This window comes from Oncorhynchus masou, chromosome 20, assembly GCF_036934945.1.
Source record: "Oncorhynchus masou masou isolate Uvic2021 chromosome 20, UVic_Omas_1.1, whole genome shotgun sequence".
In the NCBI taxonomy this organism is placed as follows: Eukaryota; Metazoa; Chordata; class Actinopteri; order Salmoniformes; family Salmonidae; genus Oncorhynchus; species Oncorhynchus masou.
In genome coordinates, this window is record NC_088231.1 from 18,176,535 (window position 1) to 18,199,149 (window position 22,615).

At 42.2% G+C, this 22,615-nt stretch overlaps 1 protein-coding gene and 1 pseudogene across 3 annotated transcripts; both read left to right on the forward strand.

Annotated features, from left to right (window-relative positions):
- The first annotated feature begins 6 nt into the window (after nt 1–6).
- Nucleotides 7–8,845, forward strand: LOC135507089 (calcium-binding and coiled-coil domain-containing protein 2-like; annotated as a pseudogene).
- On the forward strand, nt 8,240–21,160 carry LOC135507087 (uncharacterized). Of its 3 annotated transcripts, none has more exons than XM_064926629.1 (13): nt 8,240–8,324; nt 13,294–13,644; nt 13,821–13,933; nt 15,750–16,016; nt 16,271–16,716; nt 16,958–17,224; nt 17,337–17,594; nt 17,712–17,957; nt 18,196–18,453; nt 18,716–19,108; nt 19,193–19,462; nt 19,554–19,637; nt 19,781–21,160. In XM_064926629.1, the coding sequence occupies exons 7-13, from the start codon at nt 17,350–17,352 to the stop codon at nt 19,836–19,838; spliced, it is 1,554 nt and encodes a 517-aa protein (XP_064782701.1). In that variant the 5' UTR covers nt 8,240–8,324; nt 13,294–13,644; nt 13,821–13,933; nt 15,750–16,016; nt 16,271–16,716; nt 16,958–17,224; nt 17,337–17,349; the 3' UTR covers nt 19,839–21,160. The 3 variants fall into 3 exon arrangements, with proteins under 3 accessions (XP_064782701.1, XP_064782699.1, XP_064782700.1); XM_064926627.1 differs by lacking the exon at nt 8,240–8,324 and adding an exon at nt 12,114–12,198; XM_064926628.1 differs by lacking the exon at nt 8,240–8,324 and adding an exon at nt 12,213–12,766.
- The last annotated feature ends 1,455 nt before the right edge of the window (nt 21,161–22,615 follow it).

Sequence of the window (22,615 nt, forward strand, 5' to 3'; positions counted from 1 at the left end):
GAACCCCAGATACTGGGCTTGGGGATTCAAGATTAGATTATATACCTTTTGTCATGAATATTCATGTGTGATCTGTTTCATCTGACATTATGATATGGATTGTTTTAACAACACTAAATATTCCTAGTCTGGAATACCTCCCTATGTTGTTAGTCATGATTGTTTAATAACTGCATTATTGTGCAGGTGGGCTGGAGCACCACAAAGGACACATTTGTGTGGGTAGAACCATCATTGGATCCAATAGGACAGGATCTCGTCAGAAAACAAGTGGTTTTTCGTGGTAAGAGCATGTGTGCATTTTATCCTCAGACTTTACAACTAACATGGACTGATATTAATCAGTGTGCTCAGTTTAGGTTACACTTTCTTGATGGTACCAGTAGGCCAATGTTAACTTCTTGATTTTATACACAAAAAAATGTAAATGTACTTTTCCTTTGATATTTAAGTGATCAATATTATGCCGGGGATTACACTGACCATGATATTGTATTCCTGATAACATACAGAGGATTCTGCAGAGTTCTATCAGCTCTGCTATGCTGATAGTAAGGACCAAGTGAGAGGAGCCAGCACCCCCCTCTGCTTTAAAACCCCAAAACACAGACTACTGCCTGGAAAACAACCATTTGGTCATCACAACACAGGAACAATACAATCCACAATATCTCAAATCCAAAGATTGTGTTTTGAAGACCATGCGTGAACGACTTGTCTTTAAAAGGCAGCACTCTCTGTTGGGATTGATGATGTTCCTCACAAGAACATATTAGCTAAAATGATCCATAGGAGAGGATATGTACATGACATGATGTGTGTTTCTGAATCTAGGAACAGGTAGAGTAAAGTGAGAGAGAGAAAGAAGAGCTGGTCATGGAGATAGAGCAACTGAAAGAGCAACATGAGACTCTGAGAAGTGTCCTGAAGGAGCAACAGCAAGAGATTGATCGCCTCAAGGTTTGTTTTCAAGTTGTTTGTTCCAACAGCAGCTCCTTTCTCAAACTGATCTCAGATAATTTTGTATTATTCTGTAGGTTAATCCAACAAACACTCCTTTTAGTATATGTTATGTTTTGCATGGTATGTATTCATTTGTGGAAGTCCATCACTCATTTCGTTTGATATGTTATGAATTACAAATCGTATTAAATGTTAAATAATTTGCAAATGTGCAAAATGTTACGACTGCAAAATGTACAATATGTTACAAATTTGCAAAACGTATGATATTTTACGAATTATAGATAGGTGGCTAACGTTAGCTAGCTGGCTAATATTAGCTGGGTTATAGGTTAGGGTTAAGTTTAGGACTTAGATTAAAGGGTTAAGGTTAGGGGAAGGATTAGCTAAAAGGTTTAAGGTTAGGGGAAGGGTTAGCTGCATAGTAACTAAAAAGTAGTAAGTAGTTGAAACGTTTCTAATTAGCTAAAATGCTAAAGTTAACTGTGATGAGATTTGAACTCACAACCTTTGGGTTGCTAGACAGTGCTAGACGTTCGCATTATACTCCCACCCCGAAAAACAAACCTACTTTAATTTTTTTTGTCTTAAGTAACCATCTGTCTTGTCGTAATATATCATACTAATTTGAGTGTCCTGGATTTACATTAACTATGTTACGTGTAGTCTATGAGACCAGGCTGCCTTTCTAGACCCTAGTCATGTGTCAGAATGGAAATGAGAATGTATGTTTTATATATATGTACTACCAGTACTACTACAACTAATTATCATTAGTAGTAAAAAAATAAAAAACAATCTGCCAGCTGTAGGCTCTACACTATACAGATGAATACCATCAATGCTTTTCAATGGTTTCTCTCTGCTTGTCGTATTTCTAACTGTTTCTTTCCATGAATGGCTGCAGTCTCTGACATCTATTCATGAAAAATATGAACGAGCATTGATCAAGATCCAACAGCTGAAGAAGGAGCAAGAGGACTTGAAAGGGAAGGTTGAGGTCCAAAGTGTGGAGATTGCACAGTGAGTCATTATTGTCTGAAGCAATCCATTCAATGCATGGGAACATAGCGTTCTAGTCCAACACCTTTCCAGTCATATAATGTTATCATGCTGTCTTGGATTTTTTTGACACTTGTGTACCAATGTGGTTCCTCATGCCCTCGTGTCTGTGTAAACAGGCTGACCCCAAGGCTCAAATCTGAGCAGGAGACCCGCAGACTGGAGGATTACATTAAACTTCTACAGGTCAGCACACTCAGCAGATTAATCAATGAGAATGAATGCTTTTAACACACATACGCTCTATAAAAGACTAGTTGACTAATTCATTCAACGTCATGGAATCTGCAGGAGGCTCGGACACAGTTGCACCAGGAGCAGCAGGCTTCCAACAACACCCGCAGACGTGCAGAGAAAGCCGAGAGGGAACTGGAGGAGGTCTATGAGCGCATGGAGAGCACTTCCATGACGTCTGCTCAGACCAAGCAGAAGAGCAGCAAACTAGAGGTGCATTTATATTTAAAAAAATTGTATTTTACTCTCCTTTTTCTCCCCAATTTTGATCTTGTCTCATCGCTGCAACTCCCCAACGGGCTCGGGAGAGGCGAAGGTCGAGTCATGCGTCCTCCGAAACATGACCCGCCTTACCTCGCTCATTAACAACCATCAGCTTAACCCGGAAGCCAGCCACACCAATGTATCAGAGGAAACACTGTTCAACTGGCGACTGGGGTCAGCCTGCAGGCTCCCGGGCCGGCACAAGGAGTCGCTAGAGCACGATGAGCCAAGTAAAGCCCCCCCCCGGACCAAACCCCCCCCTGACCCGGACAACGGCCGGTTGTGGCCAGGGTTGGGGAGTAACGGATTAGTTGTAGAGGATTACATGTAGAGGATTACAAAACCTGTAACTGTAATCCGTTACATTACCAGCAAAAATATTGTAATCAGATTACAGATACATTTGAGGATTACTTCGAGGATTACTTTTAGATTCAGAAAGGATGTTTGTGAAAAAAATCAGTTTTCTCAATGACAAAAAAGGTGCACATTTAAGTTTGTTCCACCTCGGGGAGTCTGACCACAAGTCAGAGTCAACTATGATGACATGCCAAAGGTGTTTGATGGATTGCGGGAAAAGAGCAGGAATAGGCTTTTGTAGGCTACATTCCAAGCTATGTCTTGGTGCCACTGCTGTCGTCATCCAAAGATTATCCAATTTGAATAAACTCTTGGAGGTTAGGATGACAGCAGTGGTGTTGGAGCCTATGGATGATACGGATATCACCTATTATTGATATTTACATAGCGCATTGATGTGAATCACACTGCTTCTCTCTCATTTAGCTATTTGCACCTTACTGATTGTGGATGTTGTGGATGGCTGTTCACAAATTTAAATGTGTATTTGAACCTAATAATGGTTGAATTCAAGAGGTATAAGGTGCCAGTGAAAAATGCGCTCTTGCAACAGTTGCATAGTGCAGATCCAAGCCTATGGAATAAAAGTGGGGCTTGTATTGCTCAATCTAATTCATGCTGATAAACAAAGAGAAATCCATAGGCCTAATGGACACATGCTCAAACTTTCACATTTTTGATAGACTTAAAGGGGCAATCTGTTGTTGTTACATCCATTTTTGGACATATATATATATATACAGTGGATATATGGGGTGGCAGGGTAGCCTAGTGGTTAGAGCATTGGACTAGTAACCAAAAGGTTGCAAGTTCAAATCTCCGAGCTGACAAGCTACAAATCTTTCGTTCTGCCCCTGAACAGGCAGTTAACCCACTGTTCCTTGGCCGTCATTGAAAATAATAATTTGTTCTTAACTGACTTGCCTAGTAAAATAAATAAAATAAATAATATATATATATCCACTGATTCTTGAAGAATATAATTTATAAATCCCTCATGAGCTTAGTTCAGCTGTCAATGTCCAATGTTTGTAAACATTGCAAATGTAAACAAACACTGTGTAGCCCCATAACAAGGTTAAAATAAAAATATATATCATGGATGGTCAGTCCTTGGATACGTAGCTCTGTCTATTCATCCAAGAGTGGTTACCTTTCTCCAGGCCCATCCCTCAGCTTTTGTTTACCAAAACAGAGGCGGGGTGGCGGTTTTGTTATTGTTTCATCAGTGGATTTGCCTTTTAAACAGCTGCATATTATCAAGATATCAAAGGGTATAACATTTATTGGAATGACTGGAATTCTAATATACTTTGGTTTTTAATGTAAAGATATCATTTAATCGTATTATTATATGTAGTAGAAAGCGATGGGTTAGAAGACGCCTACATAACCAACCCATAAAGTAACATTTAACATCTGTATATGGCCAGCTATGTAAACTCTAACATTGATTTATCCTTCAATAGATGTTTAATTGGTAAGATACATTTTTGTCTTCTTCTAATGCCTCTGAAGGGGAAGGTAATCTAAAACTAATGGAATGTAATTAGATTATGTTACTGAGTTTGGGTAATTCAAAAGTTATGTTACTGATTACAATTTTGGACAGGTAACTAACAGATTACATTCAGAAAGTAACCTAACCAACCCTGGTTGTGGGACAGCCCGGGAAAGAACCCGGGTCTGTAGTAACACCTCTAGCACAGCAATAGAGTGCCTTAGACCGCTGCACATCTCAGGAGGCCTAAACTAGAGGTGCTTTAAGGATATCTTAGACACTATTGAATCTTCCGATCCACCAAATGGATATGATTTTTGTTTATCAATATGTTGTTTGTTCTGTGAAGTTAGTCCACCTCTAAATGAATAGAGAACACACTAACCTTATTCTCTTGGCTGATCACGAGTTGCCTGTTCTCTCCTCCCAGATGCAACTTTTAGAGTTACGCAGAATCATTGAGGAGAAAGAAAACATAGCAGAGATGGCTAAAGTAGAAAATGAGGAGTTGTCCAGAGAAAATCAGGTGATTGCTATGAATTTTGCTACTATATACTAGTCATTACATTTTTTCATAGTTTTTACTGTAGAGTTAGTGAAGTTTTCTTATCATGGAGTTTTCCACTGTATTCTGTCAGGACCTCAGAAGAGATATTGAGAGACTTCGCAAGGAGTTCACTGACCTCCAGACTGCATCAGTGTCCTTGGAGCCTCCCAGCCCTTATGGCTCTCCAGCTGACCCCACCCCTACTGAGGAGCAGCAGCTAGATGTACTATCTGAGACCCCAGGTAATCTCAATTCTCCAGCTGTTGTAAAGCCTCACCTTAATATTCCTGAATCAGAAATGAACGCCACTTGGGCCTCATGAACACTCTTTCTTGAAAAATAACAAAACGTGTTCAATTATGACATGACTTCATTTGCAGACACTGCTCCAAACTCCGAGGAGGTATGTAGAGTCATTCCTATGGTATAAATCTGGGGTCCCCAATTACATTCAACCCAATATTTCTTTGAGCGGATTTTCAGGAAGCCAAAACATAGTTATAAATAATTTGTACACTTCAAATTGACCTAAAGAATCTCAAACAGATAAAGTATTTGACAAAAACAGAATGATTTGAAACCTTGATTACATGGGGATACGATCACATATATCTATTTATACGTGGGAATATTTGGGAACAGATTTCCTAAATTAAAATCACTTTGGGCTGATTTCCTGATTTCCTTCTTTTAAAGTCTGTTATGTGTGTTTGTGTTCTTTTTTTTGGCTCATAAAAATCCCGGCACGTCTATAGGGGAACCCTGTTGTTATACATGGTATAAATGCAGTTTACACGTTTACAACAAGATACACTAGTGATTTGGGATCAAAGGGTTGATTTCACAATGGTTTATGCACCATCATTTCTGTACTACACTATAGTTAACTATCCATCTATCGGATGTTACCACTTACAGAGCCTTCAGAAAGAATTCACACCCCTTTACTTTTGACACATTTGGTTTTGTTACAGCCTAAATTTTAAATGGATTATATTGAGATTTTTTTCCTCTGGCCTACACACAATATACCCCATAATGCCAAATTAGTTAAAAATGAAAAGCTGAAATGTTTTGAGTCAATAAGTATTCAAGCCCTTTGTTATATATAAATAAATAAATAAGTTCAGGAGTAAAAATGTGCTTTACAATCACGTAATAAGTTGCATGGACTCACTCTGCGTGCAATAATAGTGTTTAACATGACTTTTGAATGACTACCTCATCTCTGTACCCCACACATACAAGTATCTGTAAGGTCCCTCAGTCAAGCAGTGAATTTCAAACAGACTCAACCACAAAGACCAGGGAAGTTTTTCAATGCCTCACAAAGAAGGGCACCTATTGGTAGATGGGTAAAAAGAAAAGCAGACATTGAATATCCCTTTGTGCATGGTGAAGTTATTAATATCCCTTTGTGCATGGTGAAGTTATTAATATCCCTTTGTGCATGGTGAAGTTATTAATATCCCTTTGTGCATGGTGAAGTTATTAATATCCCTTTGTGCATGGTGAAGTTATTAATATCCCTTTGTGCATGGTGAAGTTATTAATATCCCTTTGTGCATGGTGAAGTTATTAATATCCCTTTGTGCATGGTGAAGTTATTAATTACACTTTGTGCATGGTGAAGTTATTAATATCCCTTTGTGCATGGTGAAGTTATTAATATCCCTTTGTGCATGGTGAAGTTATTAATATCCCTTTGTGCATGGTGAAGTTATTAATATCCCTTTGTGCATGGTGAAGTTATTAATTACACTTTGTGCATGGTGAAGTTATTAATATCCCTTTGTGCATGGTGAAGTTATTAATTACACTTTGTGCATGGTGAAGTTATTAATATCCCTTTGTGCATGGTGGAGTTATTAATTACACTTTGTGCATGGTGAAGTTATTAATATCCCTTTGTGCATGGTGGAGTTATTAATTACACTTTGGATGCATCCAGTCACTAGAAAGATACAGGCATCCTTTCTATCTCAGTTACCGGAGAGGAAGGAAACTGCTCAGGAATCTCACCATGAGGCCAATGGTGACTTTGATATTATTACCACTTAAGACCTGTACCTGTCCCATAGTTGTCCTTGCAGTGTCGTCACTGCCATGAGTGGTTCCCTGGCATCACCCAGGATGAGTTGGGGCTGCATGAGGACAGCCACAGACTGTGTCCCTACTGCAACCTCATCTGTGACGGAGTGGAGCAGACTATATTTGAAGACCACATCTTCAGCCATGAGGTGTAGAGATGCCACATCCTCACAACCATTTATACAGAGAGTTGCTGAGAGTAGACTAAATCTGATACTCTACTGAATATATTCCCAGGAGTTCACTGACCTCCAGGCTGCTCCAGTGTCCATGGAGCCTCCCAGCCCTTATGGCTCTCCAACTGACCTCACCCCCACTGAGGAGCAGCAGCTTGATGTACTATCTGCCTGTCTACCCTCTAGGAACCACTATGAGACCCCAGGTAATCTCAATTCTCCAGTTGTTGGAAAGCCTCACCTAAATATTCCTGAATGAGAAATGAACGCCACGTGCCTCACGGACACGCCTTCTTGAAAAATAACAAAACATGTTCAATTATTATTGACATATGATTCTGTTTGCAGAAACGGCTCCAAACTCCGAGGAGGAAGAGGTATGTAGAGTCATTCCTATGGTATAAATCGGGGTGTCAAACTCCCTTCCTGGAGGACCGTGTGTCTCCTGGTTTTGTTATTTACTTTAAATTACTGACCAATTTCATACCTAGACAATCAGGTGAGGGGGATGTGTTACTAATTTGTGACCTTAATTGATCAATCAAGTACAAGGGAGGAGTGAAACCCCGCTGCTACTCGGCCCTCGAGGACTGGAGTTTGACATCCATGGTATACATCACGTGTCAAACTCATTCCACGGAGGGCCGAGTGTCTGTGGGTTTTCGCTCCTCCATTGTACTTGATTGATGAATTAAGGCCACTGATTAGTAAGGAACTCCCCTCACCTGGTTGTCTAGGTCTTCACTGAAAGAAAAAAACCAAAAGCCGTTGACACGGGCCCCTCCGTGGAATGAGTTTGACACCCCTGGTATAAATGCAGTTTACACGTTTACAACAAGATACACTAGTGATTTGGGATCAAAGGGTTGATTTCACAATGGTTTATGCACCATCATTTCTGTACTACACTATAGTTAACTATCCATCTATCGGATGTTACCACCTAAGACATGTGCCTGTCCCATAGTTGTCCTTGGAGTGTCGTCACTGCCATGAGTGGTTCCCTGGCATCACCCAGGATGAGTTGGGGCTGCATGAGGACAGCCACAGACTGTGTCCCTACTGCACCCTCATCTGTGATGGAGTGGAGCAGACTATATTTGAAGACCACGTCTTCAGCCATGAGGTGTAGAGATGCCACATCCTCACAACCATTTATACAGAGAGTTGCTGAGAGTAGACTAAATCTGATACTCTACGGATGATGTTTCTAACAACCCATCATACAGAGAGTTGCTGAGAGTAGACTAAAGATGATACTTGGATGATGTTCCTAACAACCCATCATACAGAGAGTTGCTGAGAGTAGACTAAATCTGATACTCTACGGATGATGTTCCTAACAACCCATCATACAGAGAGTTGCTGAGAGTAGACTAAAGATGATACTCTACGGATGATGTTCCTAACAACCCATCATACAGAGAGTTGCTGAGAGTAGACTAAATCTGATACTCTACGGATGATGTTCCTAACAACCCATCATACAGAGAGTTGCTGAGAGTAGACTAAATCTGATACTCTACGGATGATGTTCCTAACAACCCATCATACAGAGAGTTGCTGAGAGTAGACTAAATCTGATACTCTACGGATGATGTTCCTAACAACCCATCATACAGAGAGTTGCTGAGAGTAGACTAAATCTGATAAGGATGATGTTCCTAACAACCCATCATACAGAGAGTTGCTGAGAGTAGACTAAATCTGATACTCTACGGATGATGTTCCTAACAACCCATCATACAGAGAGTTGCTGAGAGTAGACTAAAGATGATACTCTACGGATGATGTTCCTAACAACCCATCATACAGAGAGTTGCTGAGAGTAGACTAAATCTGATACTCTACGGATGATGTTTCTATCAACCCATCTAGAACATTATAAAACAAACATTTATATCCCCCTGTTCATTAATGTTCTCTTGTCTAAGACTGTCCATTCTTAATTTCAGTCTTAGTAGAGATTTGCCTCCATTGCTGGTCAATGTATTGCTTTGCTTTTTAATGGTTTCTCTATTGTTATAAACTACGTTTACTTTGGCTTATTGCACTATACTGACTCTCTCCCCTTAAACCTGCTGCTAATATATGTGTTGCATATTAGAGTCAAATTATTCATTGCCAAATTATTCATGCCCAAATTATTCATGCCCAAATTATTCATACCCAAATGTTTAACGGTTGAAATGGGATTAATGTGGGAAGATTTTTTGTTGTTGTTGTTATATTCACAGTTGTCTTGACATGAAATAAACATTGTTTTGTATCATGAACTACAATATTCAAAGAATTACTATGCTATTTAAATAGAAGGTTGTTGAATATAATGAATAATACAACAACAAAAAATTCATGAATGACAACTGCCTCAGAACATAACATTTGTAACCTAGTTTTCATCTCCAGCTATGTATTCCACCTAGTCAGAAGTAACTTTTTCGTAGCAGGTTAGGAGAATTAACGTAGAAGGTTAGGAGACTGAGGTTAAGGTTAGGGAAAGGGTTAGTTACATTGCTCTCCTAACCTGTAACGAAAAGTAACATCCGGTCGTAGCTGTACTCCATCTAGTCACAACCAGAGAGGAGGGCTGACAGCAGCCAATAGTGTGGCTCTGCAGATGATTGGGAATCCAATGCATGGAGCCTGATCAGTCATTAATTAGGCTAAATGACTTGACAAAAATGTTTGTTAGAGGAATTTTACAACCCTAATTTAACTGTAAAGAAACTCTCCACTTCGCTAGAGGGTGCTTTTTGGCCCTGGTCAAAATTAGTGCACTATAAAGGGAATAGGGTGCTATTTGGCATGCTGCACCATGACATATGTTTGTTTGCCATTATATCATTGAATAAGAACTAAGAGAATGTAGCATTTATATCATTAATATATAAGAAATCAAGACTACAATATTAGTTGGTATGCATGGTGGGGCGGGGGATATCATGAGTTATAATGATAATATGAGTGAACCACTAAGATGTTTGTTTGCGTTTATTGAAAATGATATTGTACATTGGTTACGCTGTCTGTCCTTCCTGTTCTCTTCAACCAGTGTCATGAGCCCCGTTTATACCTGGTTCTAACACCAGTCCTTTGTCCTAATCTTGTCCACATTCTGGCTGTGCACACATTTTCAGACAGGTGTAGATGATTCACGCATTGTGATTGTGATCAGATCTTCCTGACCCTTTCTCTGAAGGTAGTTATTGAATATGTACAAGATCAGGACACAGGTAACACCAGGTATAAATAGGGGCAAGATCTGCCTGTGTGATCATCATAGTAATAATATCGGTAATAGTATCATGGGAAACATCCATCAGAGATATAATAAAAGCATCATATTGAAGAAATATATTTTTTAACATCGTTGTCGAAACACCCTCAAGTGTGTCCGAAATGGCACTATATTCCCTATGTCAAGGTAGGCAGCCCTGTTCCTGGAGTGCCTCAGGTACTGCAGGATGTTGTTCCAACTTGGCATCACACCTGACCAACTGGTGCTACTTGAGCAATTCAGTGATTGCCTAAATTCAACACACCTGGTCTGCCAGGTCGGTTAAATGAAAAACATGTCTGTGGCGCTTCAGGACCAGGGCTGCACTACTTTAAACCAGGGCCTATAGGAGAGCAGCAGCTCTGGCTCTCATACCCCCAGAAGACAAGAAAATGGTGTGTGGGTTCTCCCTATGTGGATCGCAGGGCTGTCCAACCCACCATAGGGCCCTGGTCAAAAGTAGTGCACTCTAAGGGGATAGGGTGCATCGCAGGACTGTCCAACCCACCATAGGGCCCTGGTCAAAAGTAGTGCACTCTAAGGGGATAGGGTGCATCGCAGGACTGTCCAACCCACCATAGGGCCCTGGTCAAAAGTAGTGCACTCTAAGGGGATAGGGTGCCATTTGGAATACACAGTCTGACAATGTTATATAGAAAAGGAGGAATGAGGAGAAGAAAAAACAACCCTGGTTAATTTGTCTAAATGTTTGTATTGTAATAATTACTGTCTAGTGGGGATTTCTGTTAAGTTGGGTTTTCGTTGACGTCTTTATTTTCTGTTGACATTTTCAGACGCATGGTTTTGTGACAAATCGTCTTAGAGGAAGACACCATGTGGAACTCAGTCTAAAAACCATCTCTAACCACAACCCCTTGGAATGAGTCCCAAAAGGTGCACTATTCCCTTTCCAGTGCACTACTTTTTACCAGAGCCCTGTGCAGGGAATAAGGTGCCATTTGGGACGTACACCTTCCCTTCTTCCCCACTGGGCCTGACATCATTTTAGACACTAGTGTAGATCTAAAGGGATTGAATTAGTGTTAGCAAGATATCTCTAACATCTGTACAATGCTCTTAGATCTACACTGGTGTCTAGGGGATATGGGTTAGGGGAGAAGTGTCTAGGCGCTAGGCTAGGGGTTGTTTCTGGACAGATCCTTGTAATTGGGCACTTTGGTTTTGAAAACTAATGCAAACAGAGAAGAAAGCAGAGAGAGGTGAAGAGAAAGGGATGAGAGGAAAGAGGGGAGAAGAGGAATGTTACCATGACGTCAGCATGTCTTCCTGGGGGACCAGTCAAATTTAGGGTAATCTAACTGTGGTCTGAAATTGTCCATTTGTAGGCTGGTTCTGGCCCATCCCGTCGGTTTCTGGAACCAATCAGAACAGTCAGAATGAGTTTGCGTTCTAGAAAACACCAGGGAGGGTGGCAAATCCATACTAATCTTAGAGAAGAAATGTCAGTTGGTCGGAGCAATGTGAATAGGTAGCCAGGCTATCCATCCTTCTTCAATGCACTCATCAGACATGACTGGTCTGGTGGAATCTGTACTGAATAATTCTTATGTTTAACTTGTATAGGAGAAGAAAAATACTTTATTATCCACACAAGATGGCAACGTTTCTTCTGCTGTACCCAACACACACACACACAAGGTTGGAGAGGCTGGATCTGTCATAGAGGAGGAGGAAGGATTTATTTTTCTGAATACTTATGGCAGGTACCCTACACATAGCCTATGTGTTGTCTTAGTTAGGCCACATATTAATGTTATCATGTAATTACATAATTGTCCAATTTAAATGCAGAATTCTGCTCAGAATTCACTTTCAGGATATCTGGGTAGGCCTAATATACTGTCTCGGTGGGCTTTTTAGGACGTTGTTTTGATGTTCGACGCTCACTCGGCCGTTCGCTCACATTCCGGATCTAAAGTGGGGTGTATTCATTAAGATCCAAACGGAAATAAACGGGCAGAAACGGGGCGGGACTAACCTGAAAAACGCTCGTTTTCATTGCAAAACATTGTGCTACGCTATGCACCTGTGAAGTCAACCCTGGCATGTACTGTTTTACTCTCTCTTTCCTCTCACCCCCTTCTCTCTTCACCTCTCTTATCTACTCAACCCCCTATCTGCAGTTGTAGTGATACAACAACACCACGTTTTGTAGCCAAACGTCGCCCAAATAATGTTTTTATACGCCGAAGTATAAGTGAAAGTACAAATAGCTAAAGCTACACGAGCTCACTGAAATACGACGCGAGAAAGATTTTGGGGACAAGGTAAGGCTTTTCTAACAATCGATAACGGATTGTGAAACCAACACATGATCTGCTGTGCCCAACCTTTGTCCTACTACCTATTTTTTGAACTATTAAATGCGAATTATTTGGCAAGTTTGTGGCTATATACCCATGGAACATATACATTAAAGACAACTGCTCTTTCCATGAGTTGGTCCTGCTGCGCCCCCTGGGTGCACGTTTTGGTTTTTGCCCAAGCACTACACCGCTGATTCAAAAAACCAACTCGTTTTTGCCGGAATTCTCAATTTCTAATATGTGTAAACACAAGTGCGGGATTTACTTCTGGGTTAACAGAGATTAATACATGCCCAATGACCATAGTTTAACTGTCATACATCAATGGTCGAACCAAATCAGACCGCAAATATAAGCCTGTTTTAACACATTGATAAATTGACATTCAGTTGGTGTATGTTTTTTCAAAATAGAAGATTTTTTTGAGTAAATAAACCTACTCATTATTTGACTGTTCTACTATTGACTGACTATATACTATCTTCTAGATATCCTTCATGTTGGGACATACCAGTGATGGGGCAGAATCACACCCGGTGACATGGCTTGTACAAGGCAATCCGCTTTAGAGTACATTCAAAATGGAAGGAGACTCCTTGTTGAAAGGCTCCAGAATCTGTCCCTCATTGTGGAAAACCTGTTCCAGCACAAGGTTCTTTAGGAGGAGGAAGTCAGTCAAATACTGGACTGGGTCACGGCCAAAGGAGAAGCTGCATGCTACGAGTTACTGATGATTCTAGACATCACAAGGAAGAGGACCTTAGACAACGCTGACTTACAGCAATGGATCAGCTGCTTCCCCTTCAAGGAAGATCCAGAGATGACAGACTACCTTGTTGGCAAGTGATTATTATATTATACAATTAGTATCCAGTACATAGTATACAATTGGCTGGGCAGAAAATATATTTTTTTTTAGGTGCGTTTGATTTAGCTTACTGTGTGCATCGGGTGGACAGGGTTTCTGTTGGCACAGTGCATTTACTCTCTCTTTTCCTTTGTATCATTATTTTAGGTTCAAATCCCTGTCACAGATATCAGTCACAGCTGAAATGTAAAGCTCGAAAGATCACAGAGGCTGCATGGAAACAAAGCTGTAGTCTCCTACCAGAGAGGTGTAGAAATGAGGTGACTTTCTCTTACACTCCTCTTGTGTTAGATACAGACGTGCCTTCATCTCTCTCTAAAATCGAAACGAAGAGCAAAAAATGCAAGAAAGCTCGCCCTAAAAAGCTAAAGAGCTTCATCCCCGTGGCCAAAAAGGAAACATCCCCGGCTGACCTGCTTAAAACACCCAAGAGAAGGATCCTCTTAGTTGGAAAACCTGGAATTGGAAAGACAGCAGTCGCCCATCAAATGTTGAACCTCTGGGCACAGAAAGATCACAGAGAACTAGATTACATGTTTTACTTTGATGTGAGAGACATTTCACCCAGCACACATCCCATGAGACTGGAGGACCTTCTCTTTAACATGTACAGTGAGCCAGAAGAAAGTAGAGAAGAAGTGTTACAGGATATTAAGAAGAACTCTGAAAACGTTGTCATCATTTTTGATGGAATCACAGACCTCTCCTCTCATTCAGTAATAAAGAAACTTGTGGACAAGGACCTCCTCCTTGATGCAAAGATTGTGATCACATGCAGACCAGAGGTTCCATCAGGAGACTTCCTGACAGACTGGCCCTCGTTCAGAGTGGAGGTGAAAGGGTTCAGTAATGAGTCCATCCGGGCTTACTTAACAAAGATGTTGAGTGCTGAGCCTAACCCTACGCCAAACCATGATTCCTTGAGCATTGTGTTAACCAGCCTAGAGATGTTCAGTCTGTGCCATGTCCCGATGTATGCATTGATGGTGGTTGCCTGCATGTATTATTCTACCCCAGAGGCTTCTAAGCAGCCATGGCCTACAACAACGATGTACATCAACATCCTCCGTTACTGCATCCATAAACACAGTGGCAAACAGATGAATGATCTTGACAAGTGTCTCTCGGAAAACAGAGAAAAAATATTGTCTTTAGCAGAAATGGCTTTTGATGCAACACAGCAAAAAACGATGAACTTGACAGAACTGAGCTGCGAAGTGAACAGTGTCCAGTGTTCTTTCTTGGGGCGCTTATGATTATGGTCGAGCCCACTGTATCAGACACTTACTCTGCATTTCTCCATTACACAATGCAGGAGTTCTTTGGTGCCCTTTGGCTCTTACAGAATCCAGACAAAATCAGAGAGGTTCTACAGAAGTGCCAGACTGAAGAATGGAAACACACAAAACACATGGTTCCTTTCATGTGTGGGCTTCTGAATATATTAGATTGGTAAATGGTCTCGTTCCAGCTCAACAGATCAAGAAGGCGTCAGATTGGTTCTTCAAGGAAGTGGTGAACACATTTCTTCCATCTCAAACAAACCAAGATCATGCAGAAGGTGGTGCTCCTGAGTTTGAGATAGATCTTCTGTTTTTATGTCAGTGCTTGTATGAATCTCAGTCTACTGAGGCCTGTTTGCTTCTTCTGGACAAACTGGACTACAATCTAGATCTGGATGAAGAACATCTTGATCCTCACCAGTGCTGTGCAGTCTCCTATATGATCAGTCAGTCTGCAGAGAGAAAGGTTGACTTGGACCTGAACAGCTGCACTGTGTCAGACCAAGGACTAAGGCTGATACTGGGCTCTCTGAAGAATGTCCGATATCTCAGATAATATTTGTTATGTATTTGTGTAATTTAGTTATCTAATGCACCAATTTATTTCCAATTAACTAGTCAATAAATAAAAATGAGGATAAGGCAAACCTTATCCTAAACTTGATACATTTATATGTTGTATTCTCCTCCACTCAGATACTGAGTTATAAACACCTCTGTTTCATGCTACTTTGAAACTTTTGACAAATGTAATTATAATAAACTCTATTTTAAAACCCTTTTCTGATCATAGATCTGACCCCTCAATGCTGTGTCAACTCTGGACAACTTTGCTGCGCAGTGAGGCAGACATTGACTTCACTAGCTTACTTGGGCTCTGTGGAAATGAGTTGCACCTTCCATTCCAGGGTGAAAGACGAGTGTTTGAGAGAACAGAAGAAGTGATGAAGCAGAGCCTAGAGAGGGTTAACCTCTGTCTACACTGGGATCGGAGAATTATTCTCAGTGAGGCTCTCAGCAAGACCATTTTAAAGTGTTTAACACATATCAACAAACTCCAGTGAGTGTTTACACTGCCAGTACATATTTATGCAATGTCTTTGTGACTATTAATTCATTTAAGTCGATTAAAAACATAGGTTGTCAATGTAAATAGGAACAATATCAAGAGGTTAATATCTAGACAAAGAAGTCACTGCAACAACACAACAAGATAGACACATGGCAACAGCATTTAGCCTGTAAAAGAAGCAGTCACTTTCTACCTGTATTTACAGTATCTAAACAAAGACTTTCTTATGCTTTATGGTTCAGTTTTACCCCACTACAAGATCAGAGAGAATCCCCTGAAAAACTAGAGAAAGAAGAGAAATCAGTCCTACTAGATTTGTGTTTACAAGCAGGATTATGTCACAGAGAAACGTTCCAGGGTGCTGTGAACACACTGCTGTCACTGTTCTCTGTGTATCAAACTGAAAGATATGACATCCTGCTGGATCTGTACTCACATGTGAAGTACAATGGGAAACAAGCAGGCAGAAGTATCCTTCCATCATTGAGACCACTTTACCAGTCAGCTCCTGCAGTCTGGTCCATAGACCTCTCAGAGAGAAAGGTCTCCCTCATCCTAGAAGTGCTGAAACTCCAACCAGAGAAGAAACCAGTAAAGCTGTGGGACTGGTCAGATGAAGAGAGTGAAGTGAGGAGTTTCCTTCAGTGTCTGCCCTACATCTCACAGCTGAGTTGAGTCTGAACATAATGTATGTGGTTAGTGATTATGTGATGCTAATAGTGATGTGTCTTTATGAAATCTTGTAACATGAAACCTCAATGTTTACTCAGAATACCTGATCTATAAAACTCGTATTACGTTATGTCATGGCATATTATGTAACTTTCTCTGTAACATCACATGGTATTACTTTTCCATACGACAGTTCAATATTCATGTAATTTAAATGTCGTTTGATTTCATGTGTCCTTCATGTTCTGCTGTTTCAGCTGTGATTCTGACAGGTTCTTCCAGCGTGTGTGTGAATCCATCCCTGTGAGGTCCAGAGAGGAGGACCAGCAGTTGGCCTCTCTCCTCCAGGCCTTGGGCTCCACCCTGTCACTGGGAGGACAGTTACCCAGGACAACCTGCAGGTCTGTGGTGAGAGTGCTTGGCCTCTGTGCCTCCAGAGTGGACCTCACTCTCACCCCCAGCAAGATCTCTCTGAAAGGAGCCTCGCTTCTCTTCACACATGTGTCACAGCTACACAAGCTCAGGTATGTTTTGGAAGCTAGATTTTACAGGTCTATTTAGTTTTCTTATTGTGCATTTTATCTGAGAAGGTTTCTCTGTTTAAAAGTGGCTTGAGTTTATTTTATTTTATTCCAGGCTGAATGTGGGCATGGCAGTGAGACTGGCCAGACTGGCTAGGAGGACAAGGAGAGGGGGTTCTCCACTGACTGTCCCAGAGCTCTCCCTGGTCCTAAAGAGCAGCCAGCCACCAGAGAGAGTGTTATCCAGGGCTCTGAGTAGTGTGGCGTCCCTGCTGAGACTCTGGACGGTGCAGTGTCTGGACCTGACTGACTTCTGCATCCAGGGTCACTCTCTCATCACACTGCTGTGTCACCAAGGCCCTCTCACTCTCAGGTCAGTTTGAAGCTGTTGTTTTGTAAAAAGTGGTAGAAATAAGTAAAAGTAGTAACTTATGTATGTGTTCTTATTTATATTTGTGTTATTTACTGCCTTTATGTTGCAACCTCCTAGACTGCACTCAGACACTCTGCAGCAGCTGGCTGTAGTTGTGTATGAAGCTCAGGACAAGGACTTGACTCGGTGGTTCCTGGAGAAGGTTGGTGGAGACCTGACCTCCTGTAGGCTGGACTGGGAGGTGCTTCTCTCTCTGCTGCAGCATTCAACCCACAACATCACAGTGGACCTCAGGAAGAACAGGCTTCTAGAGAAGAACATCTCAGATCTTCTCCCCTTTCTGGGAAGGGTTATATTCAAGAGGTGAGTGAACTTCATTTTATATTTAAAGACTTTTTAGAAAGAAGAAAACAAATATTTTACAGTGACATTATTTTGAGTTATACTCTGTATTATCATTAGGGTTATATTCAAGAGGTGTTTGATCTTTATTTAATATTGATAGACTTTAACTATTAATGTTATACCCAGATAGTTATGTGAGTTATCTTTTTTATAACCTTAACATAACCATGACAATCCATTCTACATCTTTCTGCAGGCTCAGTTCCAGCTTTGTGAAGTCCACCATCAGACAGATCTATGACAGTAGAGCCAGTGACTGTGTGTCCAGTTTGTTGAGGTCTTCAGACCATTGGATCAACCTGAACAGCAGAGAGCTGGACAGAGTGGACTGTACTGCGCTGTGTTTCACCCTGCAGCACAGCCACCAAGTCAAAGTCAACCTGCTGTGGACCTCCATACCACCGGGGGAGATAGAGAGCATCCTGCCTCTTCTGGACAGAGTCTCCCAACTCAGGTTTCGTTGGCACTCTTTGACCATTCTAGAATGGATAGAACTGTGACGCTTTACACTGTCAGACTGATTTTAACCACTAACCCTAACCTTAGTGTAATGCACTTACTTACCTTACCCTCAGGGGTGGAATTGAAGGGGAACGCGTGGGAGTTGACGTGAATCAGAGTTGTAGTGTGTTTTATCAGTGTTTTATTGTGTGCTAGTGTGAAACGAATCCTGTCTCTCGCTCTTTCTTGCGCTCTCTCTCTCTCTCCTGCTGTAGTGTTGACAGGATGCTGTTGCTGAGTTTCCTCCACTCCTGCGCTGCCTCTCAGATCCTGCAGGAGGCACTATCTCCAGCACCACCTCCAGCAATAACAACAGCAGCAGCAGCAGAATTGCTCAGGGCTCTGCAGCACAGGTTGGACTTCTCCTGCTCCTCCTCTGTGGACCTGTCAGCTCACGACCAGGGGGAGGCGCTGTGTCTGACCACTGACCACTGTAGGGCCATAAACTCTGTTCTGAAGCAGAGCCAACACAGCACACAGCTGGTTCAGAACCCGATCCAGAACCAGTCCCGAAACCAGCCCCAGGTGCAGCTCATCCTTAAAGACTGTGAGGTGGAGCACGGAGCACTGAGAGAGCTGCTTCCCATCCTGCATATTGTCAAGCTGAGGTTAGATACACAAGGACAAACTAGTTTATAAAAGTAGGAGTTAGAGCTGTCTCATAATGTTATCTCTGGTTATTGTTCCCTCAGCCCCCGCAAAGCTCTGCTACTTCAGCTGGTGGACCATGTGTGTGAGGGGATTGAAGAGGGGGTTCTGAGGCACACAGAGTCCCTGTGCAGAGCCCTGGATGGGGAGCTGGACCTCAGTGAGACCAGGCTGAACCAAAAGGCTTGTGGATCTCTGGCTCTGGTTCTGGAACACTCAGAGGGGCTGTCAGAACTGGACCTCAGCGACTGCAAACTCACAGACAGCCATCTACAGCCCCTGCTCACACACCTGCACAAAGTTGAAGTCCTTGAGTGAATGGGTTTCACTCTGTGTGTGTGTGTGTCCATGTGACTACATGACAAATGTCTGATCCTTCATTCTCTTCCTGTTTCTGTATTGTAGCCTGAGTCACAATGACATCACTGATGCTCTGACCGACAGAATTGTCCAACTGGTCTCCACCAACACTTCAATCCTCGGCGTACGGTGAGTGTGTGATGTCAGTTTGTGTGTGCACGTGAGATCATATGGTCTCTTTTTCTGGGTGCAACTATTTAATGATGGTTGTCTGTCGTGTAATGTTCTAAAACTAATAATGATGATGATGATGTTAGTGTTCTTCTCTACAGGCTCTTCAGCAACACAATCAAGGACAGAAGTCCCGTTCCTGACAGACAAGAGGTTTGACATCTGGTGAAGCAGCATCAGGTCCAAGTCCAGACAGAGGAAGGTTAGATGGATGTTGAAGAGGTAGAGGACGCGAAGATGGATGTTGAAGATGGGTGTAGTAGCTACGAAGCCTCACCTCATCAACCTTAACCTGGACACTAAACGTATCCTAATTTTAACCAATTCTTAAATATAAAATGAAAGCCACATCCCCTTAGATTTTAACTGACCTCATCATGGTGTCAGAAGAACTGCAAGTGGTGTCATCAGGGATTTTGGGACTAAGGTATTGTAAAAATAGTTGAGACTCCAGAACTCTGGAATGTTCTGAGTGTAATGGATAGGAATGTGTAGTTTTATTTACCTCTTACATGGTTCTGAAAAACACAGGAAAATGTGTAGTATAACGTTTTTTGAGCTTTACTTAACTAGATGAGTTTTGTGATCTGACAGACTTAATACATGAGTGTTTTGTTTCAGGTCAATCTCATGGTATTGTTACTCAGGCTAGCCCTGTTGAGAACCAAGCTTCCCTATTCAGGAAGCAAGAGATGTGTTGACTTCTCTTGAACGTTTGCTATGTTGTGCAACGTTTTGTACTGAATGACACGTTTCCCCAAAATGTTCTTGAACAGACTTCGAGGTACGTTTGGTGGGTGTGGCGGTGTGGCTTGAAGCAATGAGTGACATATTTTTATTTTTAAAGGGCAGTGGCCATGCTGACAGCATTCTCCAACCCACAACCCAACCCCTCCCCATTTTTCAACTGGTTGTTCAGTACAGCACCGTTTACTTTCAATTGAACCGTTTCAGAACGTAGAAACATACTGAACGCAGCCCTGGTGAAGTTCAGGGCAGAAAGTAGCTACAAGTGGGTGGAAACCATTGATGCCTCGCAACACGTCAAACCAATCAATTGCCTTGCTTTGGCAGAGCACAAAAGGTAGCCACGAGTGCCATAGGAGGAACAGTGTGTGAGGATGCCCAGGAAATCGCTGATGTATAACATAGGCTGTATGTACACACACCATAACGAAATGTATTTAGTAGAGCAGTTGTAATGCCTTCATCGACTTGTGAAGAACATTACACGCAGCTTCCCTTTTAAGGGCATGTGGGGAGGTTTCTTGAAATATAACATCCAATCAAAATGTAGCCGCTGGAACCCAGCAGACCATTCTGTTTTGGCTCATACAAAATTCTCCAGCATGACAACAATGTGATTTTGGAGGTATGGCTACATGAGACTAGTACAAGCCTTTCTCATATCAAAACAGACAAACTAAGAAATAATACATTAATATTTTGTTTTTTTAATAAATGTACCTTGAGGCCCATGATTGGTTTTTGACTGTGTTCTCTTCAGGTTGAAATCATTACTATTGAATCCTAAATCATCTGTTTAAGTTAATGCTGATATTAAAGCAATCCCATGTGTATTTATTTTAATGAGAATTTAAATTGAGAGCTAAGCACTATGGACCAGCAGATGGGGTTGCTTCAGAGAGCCTTGACTGGGGTTAGAACCTACAACCATGATTCAGAGAGCCTTGATTGGGGTTATAACCTACAACCATGATTCAGGGAGCCTGATTCAGAACAACTCCAACCATTTCTTTTGGGGTTATAACCTACAACCATGATTCAGGGAGCCTTGAACAACTCCTTTCTTTATTGCGCCCACAAGACAGAATTCTCAGGCTATGACTCACTCTCCAGCTAGGGGCCGCTGTTGGTCGAAGTCTTTAGCTTATTCCTTTAGTCCCGCCCCATTTTACCTTCACAGATTTATGCTGGGATCTTTTCCAAGTGTGAAGTAGCTGGTGGCTCTTGCCCTTGAAGCATGGTGTTACAGATTCAAGCCTGGACTGGTCAATGTGGTTTTGGTAGCACTAACCAGATGGTGATAGAAGCATTGGGTTCCTTCTCCGGTTAATCCTGTGGTTCGGATCAAAAGTATCTACTTTTTCCTCCATAACCACTGCTGGTTACTGTTCCATATCCGCAGGGGGGAATCCCAGGGTGAACCACTCCCCACTTATCGCTTTCTTCCAACCAACAAGGCACAGCCATCTTACGTGTCACAGCTACTCCCAGTAGCCTTTACCCCCAGCAGCTTTTACCCCCAGCAGCATTTACCCCCAGCAGCCTTTACCCCCAGCAGCATTTACCCCCAGCAGCCTTTACCCCCAGCAGCTTTTACCCCCAGCAGCCTTTACTCCCAGCAGCCTTTACCCCCAGCAGCCTTTACCCCCAGCAGCCTTTACCCCCAGCAGCCTTTACCCCCAGCAGCCTTTACCCCCAGCAGCCTTTACCCCCAGCAGCCTTTACTCCCAGCAGCCTTTACCCTCAGCAGCCTTTACCCCCAGCAGCCTTTACTCCCAGCAGCCTTTACCCCCAGCAGCCTTTACTCCCAGCAGCCTTTACCCCCAGCAGCCTTTACCCCCAGCAGCCTTTACCCCCAGCAGCCTTTACCCCCAGCAGCCTTTACTCCCAGCAGCCTTTACCCCCAGCAGCCTTTACCCCCAGCAGCCTTTACTCCCAGCAGCCTTTACCCCCAGCAGCCTTTACTCCCAGCAGCCTTTACCCCCAGCAGCCTTTACCCCCAGCAGCCTTTACCCCCAGCAGCCTTTACTCCCAAAATGTAAGTAGGTATATGTAGCTGTCAGATGACACCTTCTGAATGTTTGATGGAATGGCTTGGCCTGCACCTTGTAAAAACCCATAGTGAATGTTTGATGGAATGGCTTGGCCTGCACCTTGTAAAAACCCATAGTGAATGTTTGATGGAATGG